This window comes from Carcharodon carcharias, chromosome 2, assembly GCF_017639515.1.
Source record: "Carcharodon carcharias isolate sCarCar2 chromosome 2, sCarCar2.pri, whole genome shotgun sequence".
In the NCBI taxonomy this organism is placed as follows: Eukaryota; Metazoa; Chordata; class Chondrichthyes; order Lamniformes; family Lamnidae; genus Carcharodon; species Carcharodon carcharias.
In genome coordinates, this window is record NC_054468.1 from 220,396,519 (window position 1) to 220,414,056 (window position 17,538).

The 17,538-nt window shown below is 40.3% G+C and overlaps 1 protein-coding gene across 3 annotated transcripts in view; it reads left to right on the forward strand.

Moving 5' to 3' along the window:
- Positions 1-17,538, forward strand: part of ahctf1 (AT hook containing transcription factor 1) — a 105,992-nt gene that overhangs the window by 53,269 nt on the left and 35,185 nt on the right. For all 3 annotated transcript variants that reach the window (XM_041174251.1, XM_041174261.1, XM_041174268.1), the window contains exons 15-25: positions 4,910-5,050; positions 5,363-5,467; positions 5,582-5,681; positions 5,934-6,057; positions 6,142-6,198; positions 6,373-6,519; positions 9,077-9,267; positions 11,004-11,148; positions 11,350-11,478; positions 13,217-13,361; positions 16,789-16,939. In XM_041174251.1, coding sequence (XP_041030185.1) covers positions 4,910-5,050; positions 5,363-5,467; positions 5,582-5,681; positions 5,934-6,057; positions 6,142-6,198; positions 6,373-6,519; positions 9,077-9,267; positions 11,004-11,148; positions 11,350-11,478; positions 13,217-13,361; positions 16,789-16,939 — 1,435 coding nt within the window. The remainder of the gene's footprint in view (positions 1-4,909; positions 5,051-5,362; positions 5,468-5,581; positions 5,682-5,933; positions 6,058-6,141; positions 6,199-6,372; positions 6,520-9,076; positions 9,268-11,003; positions 11,149-11,349; positions 11,479-13,216; positions 13,362-16,788; positions 16,940-17,538) is intronic.

Below are 17,538 nucleotides of genomic sequence, written 5' to 3' on the forward strand. Positions count from 1 at the left end.
GTGGCTGGAGTCACTGTAGAGCATCCGCAGGGCTGAGGTCTTCATGGCTAGCATGTACAGTGAGGTGGTCACACCACAGGTAAAGAGTGCACAGGCAGAAAGGGAATGGGTGACTGCCAGACAGAGTGAAGGCACTAGGCGGGTCATGCAGGAATCCCCTGGGCCCATCTTCCTCTCTAACAGATTTTCCGTTTTGAATACTGCTGGGGGAGATGGTTTCTCAGAGGAATGCAGTGAGAACCAAGTCCCTGGCACCACGAGTGGCTCAGCTGCAAGGGTGGAGAGAAAAAGAGTGGGAAAGCAAGTGATAGGTAAGGGAAACAGATAGATGTTTCTGTGGCTGCAGGTGTGACACCAGGATGGTATGTTGCCTCCCTAGTGCTAGGGTCAAGGATGTCACTGAGCAGCTGCAAGACATTCTGAAGGGGGAGGGTGAACAGCCAGAAGGCACATTCCATATCGGTATCAATGACATAGGTAAAAAGAGGGATAAGACCCTGCAAGCAAAATTTAGGGAGCAAGGACCTCAAAGATAATAATCTCAGGATTACGTGCTAGTGAGATCCAGAATAGGGGAATAGACTGGATGAATGTGTGGCTGGAGCGATGGTGTAGAAGGGAAGGATTTGGATCCTTAGGCATTGGGACCAATTCTGGGTAAGGTGGGACCTGTACACGATGGACGAGTTGCATCCCAGCAGGACTGGGGCCAATATCCTCACAGGGATATTCATTAGTAATGTAGGGAAGGGTTTAAACCAGAGTGGCAGGGGGGTGGGAACCTGAGTGCGGAGACACAAGCGAGGGAAACAAAGAAAGAAATGAAAGACAGCAAAGTAAAAAAGCAAAAGTGGAAGACGGAGGAAATGGGCTAGCAACAAATGGGGCTGTAGTACAAAAAATAGTGCAAAAAGACAAGTCTAAAGGCACTGTATCTGAATGCATGGAGCATTCCCAATAAGGTAGATGAATTAACAGTGCAAATAGAGGTAAATGGGTATGATATGATTGCAATTAGACAAGCCTGCAGGGTGACCAAAGCTGGGAACTGAAAATCTAAGGGCATTCAATATTTAGGAAGGACAGGCAACAAGGAAAAGGAGGTGGTGTGGCATTGTTAGTTAAAGATGAAATCAGTGCAATAGTGAGAGAGTATATTGGTTCAGAAAATCTAAATGTAGAATCAGCCTGGGTGGCGCTAAGAAGCAATAAGGGGCGTAAAACATTAGTGGGAGTTGTCAATAGGCCTCCAAACAGTAGCAGTAAGGTGGGGGAAACTATTAAACAGTAAATTAGAGATGCATGTAACAAGGGTGCTACAATAATCATGGGAACTTTAATCTACATATAGACTGGGCAAACCAAATTAGCAATAATACTGTGGCGGATGAATTCCTGGAGTGTGTATAAGATGATTTTTTAAACCAGTACGTTGAGGAACCAACTAGGGAACAGGCTATACTAGATTTGGTTTTGTGCAATGAGAAGGGGTAAATTAATTTTGTGCGGGGTTCTTTAGGAAACAGTGACCATAACATGATAGAATTCTTCCTTGGGTTGGAAAGTGAAGTAGTCCAATTTGAAACTAGGGCCCTAAATCGAAACAAAGCACAATGAAGGTTCACCAGAGATTCCTGGGATGGCAGGATTGTCGTATGAGGAGAGATTGGGCTGACTAGACCTGTATTCACTGGAGTTTAGAATGATAAGAGGGGATCTCATTGAAATGTGTAAAATTCTGACAGGTCTGGACAGATTGGATGTAGGGATGATGTTTCCTCTGGTTGGGGGGGTGGGGGGGTGTCTAGAACAAGAGGTCACAATCTCAGGATACAGGGTAGACCATTTAGGACCAAGATGAGGAGAAATGTCTTCACTTAGAGGATGGTGAACCTGTAGAATTCTGTATCAGAGAGGGCAAGTCACTGAATATATTTAAGAAGGAAATCGATTTCTATACTGTAAAGGCATCAAGGGGCATGGGGAGAGGGCGGGAGTATGGCATTGAGATAGAGGATCAGCCATGATCCTATTGAATGGCGGAGCAGGTTCGAAGGGCCAAATGACCTACTCGTGATCCTATTTTCTATGTTTCTACCGCTCACTGCCTCAGGGAGTAATTATGAACATTTCTCACTTTCTAGCTTATGGTCAAAGTAGTCATGTCTTGTACAGCATTGCTTACTTATTCTTGGGTCAAGCGTTTGGTTGTTACATTTCTCATGAGTAGGCTGCTTCTGCCCAACATCACTGAAACCCTTATCTATTCTTTTGGCATTTCTGAAGCTATTATTCTAGTTCTTCCTCGCCAGCCTTCCATTTTGCAGCCTGTCATAAACCTCAACTTGAGCAAAACTCCTGTCGCTTTACTGCTGGCCGTTGCCTACTCTTCTATGGCCTTCATTGGCTTCCTGTTTCCACTGAAGTGAAAATTTTTGTCCTTGTTTCCCACAACCTCACCCAACTTTTATTTGCAGCTTTTATAGTCCTTGCACCTATAAGGTTTAGTCCTCTGACTCTGGCCTTGCCTGTGTTCCCACTCCTTTTTGTTCCATGTTTGGTAGTTTTCAGCTGCATGGTCCCATTTATCTGGAATTTCCTTCTAAAATCTGATCTTTCGAACCACCTCCTTCAGTCAGTTCTCAAAGCTGTTTCCTGCCATGCTCATCTGTGCTCTTTTATCCTTTTTATCTATTTTTCCCCCCTCCGCCACCCCAACCCATTACTCTGCCCTTTAGTAAAGTGCCTTGGGATGTTTTCCACATTAAAAGTACTGAGTAAATAAATGCAACTTTTCTGCATCATATTTTGAGTTATTTTTGTCCGTATAGCATGGGCTTTATAGAAAACCTGGTTGACCACACAGAACAAATGACCATGTTTGACTGTCATCTGTGAGGTAGTTGCCTGTACCTGAATTAGAAGCGTTAGAAAGATTTTGAGCAATTTGTTCGATTGGTTTTGTAATGGTAAGTTACCGATTGGTAGTCTTGTCCTTCTACCTAATTAATAGTTTTTGGCTGGTTTATGATTAAAATCATTGGAGTTATTTTTATGTTTTATGGATGTGGGAATCTCTGGCAAGGCCGTCATTTCTTGTCATCCCTAATTGCCATTGAAGATGGTGATGAGCTGCTACCTTGAACGATTGAAGAGCCAGAGGTGATTTGATTGAAACATATAAGATCCTGTGGGGTCTTGACAGGGTGGATGTGGAAAGGATGTTTCTTCCTTTAGGAGAATCTGGAACGAGGGGTCACTGTTTAAAAATAAGGAGTCGCCCATTTAAGACAGATGAGAATTTTTTTTCTCCGAAGGTAGTGAGTCTTTTGAACACTCTTCATCAAAAGGTGGTGGAAGCAGGGTCTTTTAATATTTTTAAGGCAGAGCCAGATAGATCTTTGATAAGCAAAGGGGTGAAAGGTTATCAGGGATAAGTGAAAATGTGAAGTTAAGGTTACAGCCAGATCAGCCATGATCTTATTGAATGGCAGAGCAGGCTCGAGGGGCTGAGTGGCCTACTCCTCCTCCTAATTCGTACGTTTGTATTATTCTTTGTGGTGTAAGTAGGCCCACAGTGCTGTTAAAGAGAAAGTTCCAGGATTTTGCCCCAGCGACAGTGATATGACAATATATTTCCAAGCCCAGATGGTGTGTGATTGGAGGGGAACTGGTGGTGGTGTTCCCCTGCATTTGCTGCCCTTGTTCTTCTAAATGGTGGAGGTCATGGATGTTAGTGGTGCTATCGAAGAAACCTTTGCAGAGGGCTGCAGTGCACCTTGTAGATGCTATAGACTACTGTCATTGTGCATTGTGCACCAGTGGTGCAGTGGGTTTTGATCAAGTGGGCTGCTTTGTCCTGGATGGTGTTAAGCTTCTTTAGTGCTGTTGGAGCTGAACTCATCCAGACAAGTAGAAAATATTCCATCTGACTTATGCCTTGATAGTGGACAGGCTTTTGGGAGTCAGGAGGGTAAGTTGCTTGCTGCAGAATTCTCAGTTCCTGCCTTATGTAGCTGGTCCAGTTAAGTTTCTGATGCATGGTAAAACCAAGGATGTTGAATATAAAGAGAATATGGTTAGATTCTCTTGTTGGTGTATGTTAAATGAGAATTAGCGTTGCTTGAAAGAAGTGATTATACACTTAAACGAGCTGCACACTACTATTAAGAAGAAAAGTAGCCACAGCATCGATCCTACTATCATGTGCTGCTACTGGATGAAATTATATATTGAAATGTGGACTTGGCCTGTTATGTAGGTGTGTTAGACTAATGCAGAACTAACTTAGCACTTCGCTGTTGAACTAAGCCATATGTGTTAAGACCAAACCTTGAATAACAGCATTTACAATTTTTTATTTCAAAGAAGACTTATTTTTTCCCTAGTTCACAGTTACATATTTTGAAACCATAAGCAGTTTCCTAAAAACCACTTGTTTTTCCTTCTGTGTAGACCTGTTATGCTACCATCTTCTGGTTGAAACTTTTTGCTGGTGATTTACTTCCAGACCACTAACCGACATATAAGTGGGAGATATGCAAATCAGCCTGGAGTGAATCTATGTCTTCTGGGTGGTGGGATTGCAGGATTTGATACTTCTTAACTTCGTGTCTGGAGGAGGCTAGTGTTTGCTCTTTAGATTCCTCTGATTCACAGTGGCTGACATCTTTAACTCGTATGCATTGTACAGTAGGCATGAACCAAGTAGATCACCCCAAATTAATTCATAGAAGTAGATAAATTACATGCTTTTTTAAATTTGCATTTCAGGAACATTTATTCTAATTTTGAAGCAGGTACTTGTGTAAGTCTACAAGTGTGAGGGTTAAAAGCTGTGAAACATTATTTTGAAAAGGTTGTCACGTGCTTAACTTTAGCGTGTTTCACTTTATCCTTTAACCACTAGGTATTCCACTTTTTGATGGATCCTGTCACTTCATTGACTCGCACACACTCCAGTCTCTGCAGCACTGCCAGATGTTACTTAGCAACCTCACCACCATTGTTAGCTGTTTCCTTACTGAGGCCCAGGAGCTGACTGAGCGAGGTGTGTGTATATGTGTTGCATTCCTTTGTGTACATTGTTACTAATATGCCATTTTATTTCAGGTGAGGAGCAATTTTTTAAACCTTTGCTAATTGTTTTTTGTTAATCATACTAACGAATAACCACCAAATACTCAGTATACAGTTATATGGCAATAAGCTAGAAATAAATATTTTGAGGCACCCTTTCCAGTTAAAGAGACTCTGACTAAATATTTATCTTTACTACATTGTTTGATTATGGTATTCATATATAAAAAAAGCTCCTAGAAATTCTTTTGTTAAATATATTAATGATAACATTTTCCAACAGGATTGATTGACTTAATGAACAAGCGCCTTGTAGGCACTCTACTTTCCCAGTACACACAGGTTATGTTGTGGTTCTGTCGTGCTGGCCTACTCCCAGAGGGTTCAGGTAAAATCAAGATCTATATCACAAGAATGCTTATCAGCTAAGCAAGGATATCATTTTATGTTGTACTTCAGTTAGCCGATATAATCTTTAAACATTATTTACTCTTTCTTTTAGATGATGTCGATGTGCTACAGTTATCCAGGCCCATCTACAACTACCCCATTATACAAAATTATTATACCAACAGACGGCACAAGTTGGAGCGTCTATCCAAGTATGTTCCAAATGGATTATCTTTTACAAATTAAATGTACAATAATGTGATCCTCAATATTGCTAACTTAGTGTATAGCCCAACTCTTTTTGTAACCTAGTTCACAATTTCTAGCTTTGAAATCAATGCCTCGAACTTAGGTTTTCTCTGGAAAATTGTCTTTAGAAGAAAATTTTATTTTTAGACAAGAAACATCAGATAGTCACAAGATGACTGTTAATATTTCATATTCCTCACATTTGTTTTACCCAGAGGCAAATGGTGTTCAGACTGCCTGTTGATTGATGGAATGGTATCAGAAATAGGGGACCACATAGAGCAGCTGTGGAAGAGGGATGAAGGGGGAACAGGAAAATATCCACCCTCAAGCCTTCACGTAAGATGTGATACACAAATGACAAAATAAGTTCATTGGAAATTTTGCAAATATTAAATTGATCATTCTTATTTTTAATAACAGGCTCTCCTTGATGTGTATTTACTGGAGAATGTAGATGAGACAACAAAGCATGCCATTGTATCCTTCAGCTGTGTGGAAGATATTCTTTGTTATGCGGAGCCCCTCTGGTATACTGATGAATTAGTGTTTGCAAGTATCTGGCCTCCTGTTGTTATTTTTAATTATATAGGTAATTACTTATAATTTGGGTCACCACACTTCTGCTTTGGAGCCTTAACCTCTGATTTACAGGCTATTTACCTGCTGTTGGATGTTCTTTCTTCTGCTCCTAACAAGAATGAGTCTTCAATTGAATCCTTTCCACCTGCTTTTGCTGTGCCTGTGGGTCTTGTGAACCTTATCCAGGGTTTTTGGCTTTTGGATCACAGTGACCATGAGGTAAGTACAGATGCCAAAAACAACCTCTCCTTTCCTGTCAATTGAAACATATTGTTGACTTCCTGTTGAAATGTCTAGGTGGATAACATGCACATTGAAAATTGACACATTTTCCCAGTTAACATTGTATGCGATGACTTAACTTTTAAGATATCCATACTAACCATGGATAGTGTGTTTAAAAATGTGTATCACATTGCTCAAAATTCTGAGCTGTATAGGAAATTTTGACTTCCTCATTCATTCAAACTCCATATGCTCAGGAACTAAATGTTTTTTCGTTGGTCGTTGCAAGTGAAGACAATTGTCGTCAAATTGCAAACCCATTTTTTAGGCCCAGAAACCTGCAACACAAGTAGATATCAGTGAAGCATATGCTGAAAGGAAGATTGTAAAAAATGCATTAAATTCAAGTTAGATGCATTAAACCCTAGAATTCACAAGGAAATCGAGAGGAATGGGCATTGCTCAATTAAATTTTTTGGAGCATTTTTGCTGGAACAAGGATTGGTGAATGGTCAGTTGCCATCTTTATATGGGAAGAGGCATGGTTTATAAATTAGACATCAAATGCCTATAGTGAGAAAAAAAAAACACTTGATGGCATTATATATAAGGTTATTCTGCTCATCTAAAGCAAGCAGAGTCCATAAGGTGTAATCAGCAGATAGAGTTGAAAGCGTTACGCACTCTCACCTCACCTGTCTGCTGGAATACTTTGAGAAGGTAACTAAAGTAGTAGTTTATGACAGTCACATGGTAGATACATATGAGGGAGGTGCTTTGACCAATCCAGTAAGAACCTACAGTCTGTCCATCATGCCTTTATTTTGTTTATTAAGTAATTTTGGCAAAGGCAAAGAAGGAAATTTTTTTAATGAATTTAAGGCTGCTGCAAATGATAATTATACACTGAGTTACACCAAAAGACTAAAAGCCAAACCATATTAATCTAACTTTGTATAAGAACACTGGTACAGCCACTGTTTTTGGAATGTTGTATGTAGTTTTGGATAACTTGCCCACCGTAAGGATAATGCTGCATTGGGGAAGAATCAGTAAAAAGCAAAGTAATGGATCTAACAGTTTCATTACTGTTAATGGAAAGATGAATTTGTACAGCTATATTTTTCACTGGAAAAAAGAGTAAAGCGTGGCTGTCAGATCCTGGATCTGTTCATGCCCGACTTTGGCAAGGCCAGGAGAAAGATGAAAAGTCTTTTAAAATGCTGATACACACCAGACATGGATAGAGACAGGATATTTGACCGAGCCTGCAAAGATAATTCTTGAAGACATGGATTTAAAAAGAATGAGCAACGTACGAGACTAGAGATTAGAAGGAATGATAATCTGGAACAGGATTGGCTGGCATAGAATCAAGCGCATTCTGAAATGATCAAGTACTCCATGGTATGATTTTTGTTGGTTGGGCAGCAGGTAATATCTGTGAAAGATAACAACCTTTTTTAGAATTTCAACTAGATCATGCTGCAAATGATGCACAATCACTTTGACACAATGTCAGTGCTATCTGAAACTATTGGTTAGTATGTTCTTAGTTGAGAAAGTTAAGTATTGTATTAAAGAACGTCCTAAGGAGGTTGAGAAACATGTTGTAGGGTGTGGTATGTCTCCTCTAACAATTGGATGAGCTAGAATTACAGCAAAATTGGGGTGATTGTAATAATTAGGTGTAACATGCCACTTTCTCTCCGAACTGTTACTGGACTCGATTTTTAAAAAAAAAGTGTTTAACTGGAGTTCAGATTATGATTACAGCTTCCTGCTGGGGCAGCATAGAGGATTGATACAGACAAAAGCTTGCGATATGTTACCCTACTAAAAGGCCTAGTCTCTTATCAATTCAGTGCAACAATTTTTATAACCCACATCAGCTGTCCTCTGAATGAGGTTGCCAGCCAAATTTGGAATCTGTGGAGTCTTTCCTCAGCTGATTGCCACTCATGAGACTGGGCCTTGAATTCCCTTGGAGTACAATAAGGAAGAGACAGTTCTTTGCGCATTCGATGAACTGATAGCTTCTCCATGTCCCAAGCAGTTACCTCTTTCCAAACTTTATTACACAATTGCAGTTGGCTCAGATTTAATACCAGCTCTCTCCTCAACATTTGTTTGTGGTACAAAAGCCCAGTACATTGGGTGACAATTTATTTACTGATGAGGTTTCTATAACATATCCTAGACACCAATTCCCATTTAATTTATGTTTTAAGATGTGTAAAACAATCTGTTTGTTAGATGGCTTGGTTGAAGTAGGGTGGGAGGAAGCTCATGTGGAGCATAAGCACCAAAAATAGGCTGATTGACCCAGTTCCTGTGCTGTAAATTCTATTATTGACTAAGACGCATGATATGTCTGTGATAGATGTACACCCAGGAAAGTAAGATTATTCAGTATATTGTGCAGCAAGAACAGCCATGAAAATCACTGAAGTAAGATCGGGCAAATCTAAATTAAATAAATGTTATGTGCTGGTGATATTCAGTTAGAAAATATTGTATTTTGATCTCTTTTTATTCCTTTTTTTTCAAGAATGCTTTGGATCGTATTTTGCATCCTGCCACCAGCAGGTCATTGTCCTCATGGCAGCATGTCCGGATCATACAAGCCTTGATGTGCCAAGGAGAGCATAGAAAGGCCCTTCGATACATGCAGGCAATGAAACCTTCGATGGCTAGTAGCAGTGAAGTTAAACTGCACCTTACTGTGCTGCTGTTTAACAGGTAACTGAACTGGTCATCAGTTTATTTTTGTAGCTCTTACTGCTAGTAGGGCAGTCCTTTTATCCATTCAGTTGCTAGAGGTTGATTTAGTTACATATGAAGTTGTTATAATATAGCAACTCTGCCAACTATTTTTCGAGCATGAACCACACACGTGCTTTCTCATTGAGTGTTTTTGTGTGGTAGGAGGGATGGGGTAGCAAAATCTCAAGCCTGATAACCAGAATGATATGCAAGTTGAGTTTGAGATTGTCAAATCAGATTGCAAATGTTTACTTTTAAAATTCAATTTTATTTATGATACAATTCAAATACCAACAAAACTGCAACATGACAATAGCAGTAAGACAGCACCACTGCACTGTGGCAGCAACATGCACCACGTACAAGGTGCAGTGCTGCTGCTCAAGGATCTTTCAACAGCACCTTCCAAACTTGCAACCAGTACCACCTAGAAGAACAAGGGCAGCAGACGCATGGGACATCACCACCACCACCACCTGCCATTCCCCTCCAAGTCGCACTCCTTCCTGACTTGGAACTATTTCTTGGAACTGTCCCTTCACTGTTGCTAGGTCAAAATCCTCGAACACTCCCCCTAAAGGCAGAACACCACCAGTTCAAAAAGGTGGCTCACCATCATATTCTCCAGGTGAATTGGGGATGAATGCTGGCCATGTCTGCAACTCTCATGTCCCAAAAAAGAATTTTAAAAAAATGTTTTGGGATACCCATACCAGTAGTAGATGGTGATTTATCGCTGTTTTGGAAGCTGTACTAACTGTGGCTTCTTTGTTCTTTGGAGGATTTATCCTAGTACCCTGTCTATTTATAGGCTCTTTGATAACACTGCCATGATTCTGCTGTAAAAATCCTTTTGCTTTCACGTGAACTTAATTAAGCTAGGCTACTGCCTGTATCCTTGCAATCAATTACCTTCTCTTGGCTTACTCTTTCCCTTCCTAGGCCTTCAACTCTAGGAGTTATTCTAATTGGAAATGCCTGTGGTTGAATCTAAGGTTATTTCCCATTTTGCTTCTTGAAGCTATATTCAAACGGGACTATCTGCTTGGACATTCCAAACAAAGGTTGTCCACCATTTGAAGCTCGCCAGTATGGGAAACTGCAGATGTGTATTTACACTCCCTGTTTTTGTTTTCTGTATTAATTTCTTAAACACCGACTAAATTAATTGCCTTGTTATCAGGTATACTACACCAGAGCATTGCAAGAGCTGGGCATTTAAAGCTATTATTTTGAAACTGACTTTTGGGCAATGATTGAAAGCCTTTCTGTAGGTATTAAAGCATTCAAGATGGAAAAGTCCAGAACAAGGGGATATAACCTTAAAACTTAGAGCTAGGTAGTTCATGAAGAACTTCTTCACCGAAAAGATAGTGGAAATCTGGCATGCTCTCCCCCACAAAAAACTGTTGAGGGTAGGTCAGTTGAAAATTTCAAAACTAAGTTGATGGATTTTTGTTGCACAATGAAATGAAGGATTATGGAACCAAGGTGGGTAGATGGAATTAAGATACAGATCAGCCATGATCTAATTGAATGACAAAATGGGCTCGGGAGGCTGAATGGTCTCCTGCTGCTTTTATGTTGCAAAAGGGAAGCCTTGTGGGTTAGCTCTCAATGGGTAGGTTGTACATGTTAAGTTTAATTATTGTATGAAAACTGACATTGAAACTAAGGACTTAAAATGTTTCATTTGTAATCTTAACTTTCAGGTGCATGGTGGAGGCTTGGCATTTACTTCGACTAAATGCAAGTAGAATAAATGTAGAGGACCTGCTAAAGCACATGTATGAACTATGTCAGGAGAATGGGCTGATGGAAGAACTGCTTAAACTCCCTTTCACTGCTACTGAACAGGTATGATATGCATAAATCACTAATTCTTTAAAGGCACCTGTAGTTGGGAAAGGAAAGATAATTTTTAGGTGTAATTTGAAAAAGAAATATTTTCCATTCAAATGGTAAACCTGTTTACTGTTATAGCGGGATTAGTATAAACACATCATGATCACTGTATCCAGCAATATTAATATAGTTTTATATGTTATCTATTCGCAGGAATGTTTAGAGAAGTTTTTGAACAAGAGTGGCAGTCTTCAAAACCAAGAATATCTTTTAGTTCATCATCTTCAGCGTGCCAACTATGTCCCAGCCTTGCAGCTTAATCAATCACTGAAAATGAGTTTGGTGAGCTGAAAGCCATCTTTTTTGAATTGTTTTTGATCCTTGGGGACTGAATTTATTTATTTTTCCAAATCTGCCGAGATGTATGTTCGAGATAGTGGAGAAACAAATCTCTCTGATATACCTTCGCATATCTGTATGAAACGTCAGCTTTGCCCCCATTTTTGTATTGTTGCGTGTAAAACAAAAACGCTTGATATTACAGAATAACATTAGAGCTGTAATATATCATACAAATATTAATGTTAAAATATTTAATATGGTTACAAATATTGCAACTTTAAAAAAAAAATTATGTTCACTTAAGCCCATCTGAAATTGATCAGACCTTCTTTTGGTAACTGGGAAGCAATGTTAATTACCCATCACAAATTTATGATGCCATCTAACTATGGTTTTCTGTGACAGTGACTGGGTTCCCCCCACCCCCCCCAATCACCCAGCTACTCCCAGATTCATTGTTCAGTTCTCAAACTTTTGAGCCCCTGGGTTATGCATAAAAGTAAAACACTTTGATTGGTCATGGAAGTGACAGATGTTACTGAACCTGAGAGGGTACCAGAAGTAGATGGAATTTGTAACATTTGGAAAGAATATGAAATCTCTCCCTATCACCACCACCCTGCCCTCGCTGTATCTCCAGACACCAAGCTGAAACAGGAAGTTGGCACCTCCCTCAATCCATTGGTGCATGTGTCGTTCCTCTCGCCACTGACGCTATTGTGCACCTGTTGAGCATTGACCACCCACTTCCTGTCTCTTCATCACCCCACTCCTGACCCCTCACTGCCTCACTCCTGACCCTTCTGCCTCCCCTTTGCCACCCCACTTGAAGCCCTGCTCCCAACTCTTGGATGCCTCACTCACCACTCCTTGCCTGAGCTCTCACTGCCTCACTAATAATGAGCAGTAGACAGTGAGGGAGCAGGGCGACGAATGGGAGGGAGACAGTGAGGGGCCAGGAGTGGGGTGGCCATTGAGGCGGTGAGTGAGGCAGACAAGAGCTGGGAGCAGGGCCGCGAATGAGGCAGAGAGGTCAAAGCGCAGTCACGATCCCAGGATTTTTAACTGATGTTTTGGGGATCAATGTCCTGTGAGAATTGCAATCCTTAATCATGGTATTTAGACTGTCAGAGTAAGATCACACATCATTTAAGACTGTGCACATCAGAGAAAAATTTGAAAAAAAATCATTTTATTGGTGCTTCACTTGTTAAAATATCTTTACACTGCTCAATATTTGATGCTGATAGCTACCTGTGGCTTTGCTGGCAATGATGTCACAGACACTGACTGCATGTGCCGAGAGGGTGACCCCTGCAGTTGAGGTGTTCGCAAAGCCATTAAGCTTTGCTTTTGAGCTACTTTCCGTTTTAGGCCATGCCTACCATATCAAGTATGTTCAAAGTAGCCTTTGGATAGTGTGCCAATGGCTTATTGTTGCTTCCCTCCCAAGTTCTGCTGAACATGATCTACCACAGTACTCAGACAATTTGCCATAAATAAAATATAAACAAGGGTAAATCTACCAATGATTAAACTTGGCTATGGTTCGCTATAAAGGCAGGAAATCTCTGCTGCATTGTACATCTATATTCATGTAAGGAGAAACATATTCCAATGTTGACTGTGTGGCATGAAAAGGATCTAACACTGGAGGAAGAAAGATAGAAAGTAAAGCATGTGGATGTAAAGCAGGAAAATGACAGAATTGAAGTATTTTTTAAAAATGTTTTGTCAGAATGACCGTGATCCACAAATTCGAGAAAGAACAGCTGCTAGGAATTCCATTCTGGAGCAGTATGGAAAAGTTCTTCCAAGGGTTCAGAGAAGGCTAGCAACTGACCGTGCAAAACCTTACCATCATTTAGCAATTTTGCGTGAAGGTGAGATTGTGCTTTGAGATATTTTGAAATCTGCAATGTTTAAAGCAATGTGAAGTTTTTGTTTACATAACACAGATTTAGCTGAAGAAAGCTGTTTTAAGTACACCTTAGCTCAACAGCCCAAAAAGACTCTAGAATTGGCAAATGTTGAAATCTATTATTAAGATGTTAACAAAGCACTTGGAAAATCATCTGCTTAGATAGAGTGAGCATGGTTTTACGAAAGGGAAATCATGCCTGACAAAGTTAAGCTGCTTTGAGGGTATAATAGAGTAGATAAAGGGGAACCAGTTGATGTAACATAATGAACATTATGTTCTTACACCCTAGATTTCCAAAAGGCATTCTGTAAGATGCTACATAAAAGGTTGTTACACAACATAAGGAATCATGGGATTGGGGGCAGTGTATTAGCAAAGGTAGAGGATTGGTTAACGGACAGAAAGCAAAGAGTAGGGATAAATGGAGCATTTTCAACTTGGCAGGCTGTAACTAGTGGGCTGCAGTATGGATCAGTGCTGTGACCTCGGCTATTTAGAATCTATATTGATGACTTAAATGAAGGTAATAAGAGTAATGTAATATTTGCCGACGATACAAAGTTAGGTGGGACAGTAAGCTGTAAGGAGAACAGAAAAAGGTGGCAGAGCATAGACCAGTTAAGTGAATGGGCAGTAAAGTGGCAGATGGAGTATAATGTAGGGAAATGAGGTCATTCACTTTGATAAGAATAGAAAAAAAGAATATTTTTTAAATAGAAACTTTTAAATGTTGATGTTCAGGGAGGTTTTGGTGCCCTTAAAGAAGAAACACAAAGTTAGCATGAAAGCACAGCAAGCAGTTAGGAAGGAAAATGATATGTTGGCCTTTATTGCAACGGAGCTAGAGTACAAGAGCAAGGAAATTTTGCTACAGTTGTGTACAGGGCTTTGGCGAGATGACACCTGTAGTACTGTGCACAGTCTTGGTCTCCTTATCTGTGGAAAGAAAAACTTGGAGGCAATACAGTGAATGTTCACTAGATTGATTGCTGGATTGAGAGGCTTGTCTAGGCCTGTGTTCACTGGAGTTTAGAAGAATGAGAGGGGACCCCATTGAAACGTATAAAATTCTGAAGATCTAGACAGAATGAATGCAGGGATGATGTTTCCTCTGGCTGGGGCATTCTAGAACAAGGGGTCACAGTCTCTGGATACAGGGTAGGCCATTTAGGACTGTAATGAGGAAAAACTTTTTCACTCAGTGGATGATGACCCTGTGGAATCCTCTATCACCAAGGACTGTGGAGGCCAAATCACTGAATATATTTAAGAAGGAAATAGATTTCTAGGTGCTAAAAGCGTTAAGGGGTATAGGGAGAGAGTAGGAGTATGGTGTTGAGATAGAGGATCAGCCATGATCATATTGAATGGCAGAGCGGGCTCTAAGGGCTGAATGACCTACTCTTATTTTCTATGTTTATATGTCATATGATGAGAGTTTGAGTAGGTTGGTCTTACACTCTCTGGATTTTAGAAGAATGAAGGGTTATATCATTGAAAGTTCAGAGATGTTGAGGGGGCTTGGTATGCTTGATGCTGAGAGGTTGTTTCCCCTTGCTGGAGAGTCTAGAACCCAATGGGCATAGTTTCAGGATAAGAGGTCAGTCAATAAAGACCTGAGATGAGAAGGAATTTCTTCAGAGGGTTGTGAATCATTGGAATTCTTTACCCCTGAGGACCCTGGATGCTTAGTCGTTAAGTATATTCAAAGCTGAGAGAGATTTTTGGACATGAGGAGGAAGGCATATGTGGATTTTGTGAAAAATTGGAGTTAAGGTTAGCCATGGTCTTATTGACCTACTCGTGCTCGTATTTCTTATGCTGTTAATTTTCTGTTGTTACAATTTTAATTCATTTTTTAAGCAATGCTAGTGTTCCTTTTTTCCTTCCTGGACTTTAAATCCATATTATGTCTCCATGTACAGAACTGCTTGTTGCCACGGAACCTGTGGCTTTTTATTAAATTGAGCCAATACTCCTTTCTGTTGGCCTAGTTTAATTTGAAATAATATTCTGGATTTTTTTTTACTCTACTGGTTGTTATCTTGTATATCTGTCTGAGGTCAATGCTTCGTTGGCTGTTTTCAAGACTGAAATGCCCAAGTAATTCTGATCTTTCCTGTAACTCAATCCCTAATATCAGAGAACTTGGCTTTAAGGTTCTTCTCTGAGGTATGTTATGATTTCCATAGAGATGCATAACTTTTGAAAGAAACTTAAACTTCCAGGTAATAGCTGAAAGGATGTCACAGCAAGATTTCACCCTTTAAGATGTTTACTGTGACAAAATAATAAAATCACTGTCCAGGACAAAGCAGGCTGCTTGATTGGCATCCCATCCAAAAAAAAACATTCACTCTCTCCATTACCGATCTACAAGATGCGCTGCAGGAACTCACCAAGATTCCTCGGACAGCACCTTCCAAACCCACGACCACAACCATCTGGAAGGGCAAGGGCAGCAGACACATGGGAACACCACCACCTGGAAGTTCCCCTCCAAGCCACTCAGCATCCTGACATGGAAATATATCGCTGTTCCTTCACTGTCACTGGGTCAAAATCCTGGAGCTCCCTCGCTAACAGCACTGGATGTACTTACACCACAGAGACTGCAGCGGTTCAAGAAGGCAGCTCACCACTACCTCCTTGTGGGCAACTAGGGTTGGGCAATAAATGCTGGCTGAGCCAGCGAAGCCCACATCACATGAATGAATAAAGAAAAAACGTGGTTAAACTCTTTCTCTCTCTCTTGCTCTCTCTCTTGCTCGCTCTCGGGCCCTGGCAGACTCATCAAAGCTCATCATCAAGGCATTATAAATCACATTGGCCTGTATCCAGTAGAAGTGCTGATTATCTATCCTCAAGAGCCCAACTCTTACATCTTGGAAGTAAATGGACAGTTTAAAGCATAACTGTTTACAACCCGATATCCTCAACATTTTTCTGGGACTTGCAGTCTCAAAATCTGTCCACCAGCATCACAGCTGCTTTCACCATTGTCTACAAGCATGAATACCTTGCACATTTTTTCCTAGTAAAACAATCTAGGCCTTCATTTAACCTTTAGCAGTCAAACCATCCACCCTGCCCTGTCAGATTTTAGAACAGGTCACATGACCCCATTTAGTTTACCATAACTTAAGGGTATAGTCCCAAAACATAACAAATTAAACCTCATGATTGTATCAACTACACCTAGTGTTTGATTGCTTGATGTGTTGACAACCACTGGATGCAATTTAACTGAAATATCATGTAATTTGAGCATGACTTCTTTCAACTTCTGCTATTTGGTCCATCATTCCATTTGCTTTGTTAATGACTGTAAACTAGTGATTTGCTATGTTGAATCTACTTAAGCTCAAGGATTTTTTTGCAAACAGTTACGCGACCCAAACCATTATCTACTGTGGCAAGGCGGACAACTTCGGGAAGTGTGGTTACTCGTGCAACATTCATCAACTCAGTACTTTCAAAGGTTAACGAAGTCTGGCTAAAAAATGAGCAAGAAGCGGCTCTATCTCCTCACAATAGGTAAGGAATTCTAGCACTGCAGTGATGGTTTTGCCTACTCGGCTGCGTCCAGAAAATGGCTGAGGCTGGTTTCCTTCTGTAAGTCTGTGCCATGCAGAGTCAAAACAATTGATGAGTTGAGTAAAAAGTAGTATTTTGTTGCCAAACTTGGGTTTTAAAGGCTTGTAAATCAGAAGATAAAGGTAAGACTGAGTGAATTAAGATGCCTGTAGTTTTGAGATGGTAAAAGATTAGCTCAAACAGCAAATGGTGCAATGAGTCTTGATTTTGGCATAGTAAAGTGGAATTATTTGTGAGATGGCTAATTTCTAATTTAACAGGAATGAAATGAATAACTACTGCAGTATTGATGAATTAAAACAAAGAAAGTTGTGACATAGAAGAAAAGGTTTTAAGGCTGGAGATGAAAGAGCGATCACCCATCAGCTTTCCAGTAATGAGAGGTGTTTGCCTGCCCAGATGCTCTAACATATTGAAGCTTTGATCAGACTTGTTATTTAAAACCAATTAAGAGTTATTGAAGGGAATACTAGCTTTGGTACAGAAAGGGGCAGTCAAGCTTTTTAACTGTAAATTTAGCAATGGAAGGGATTTGGGAG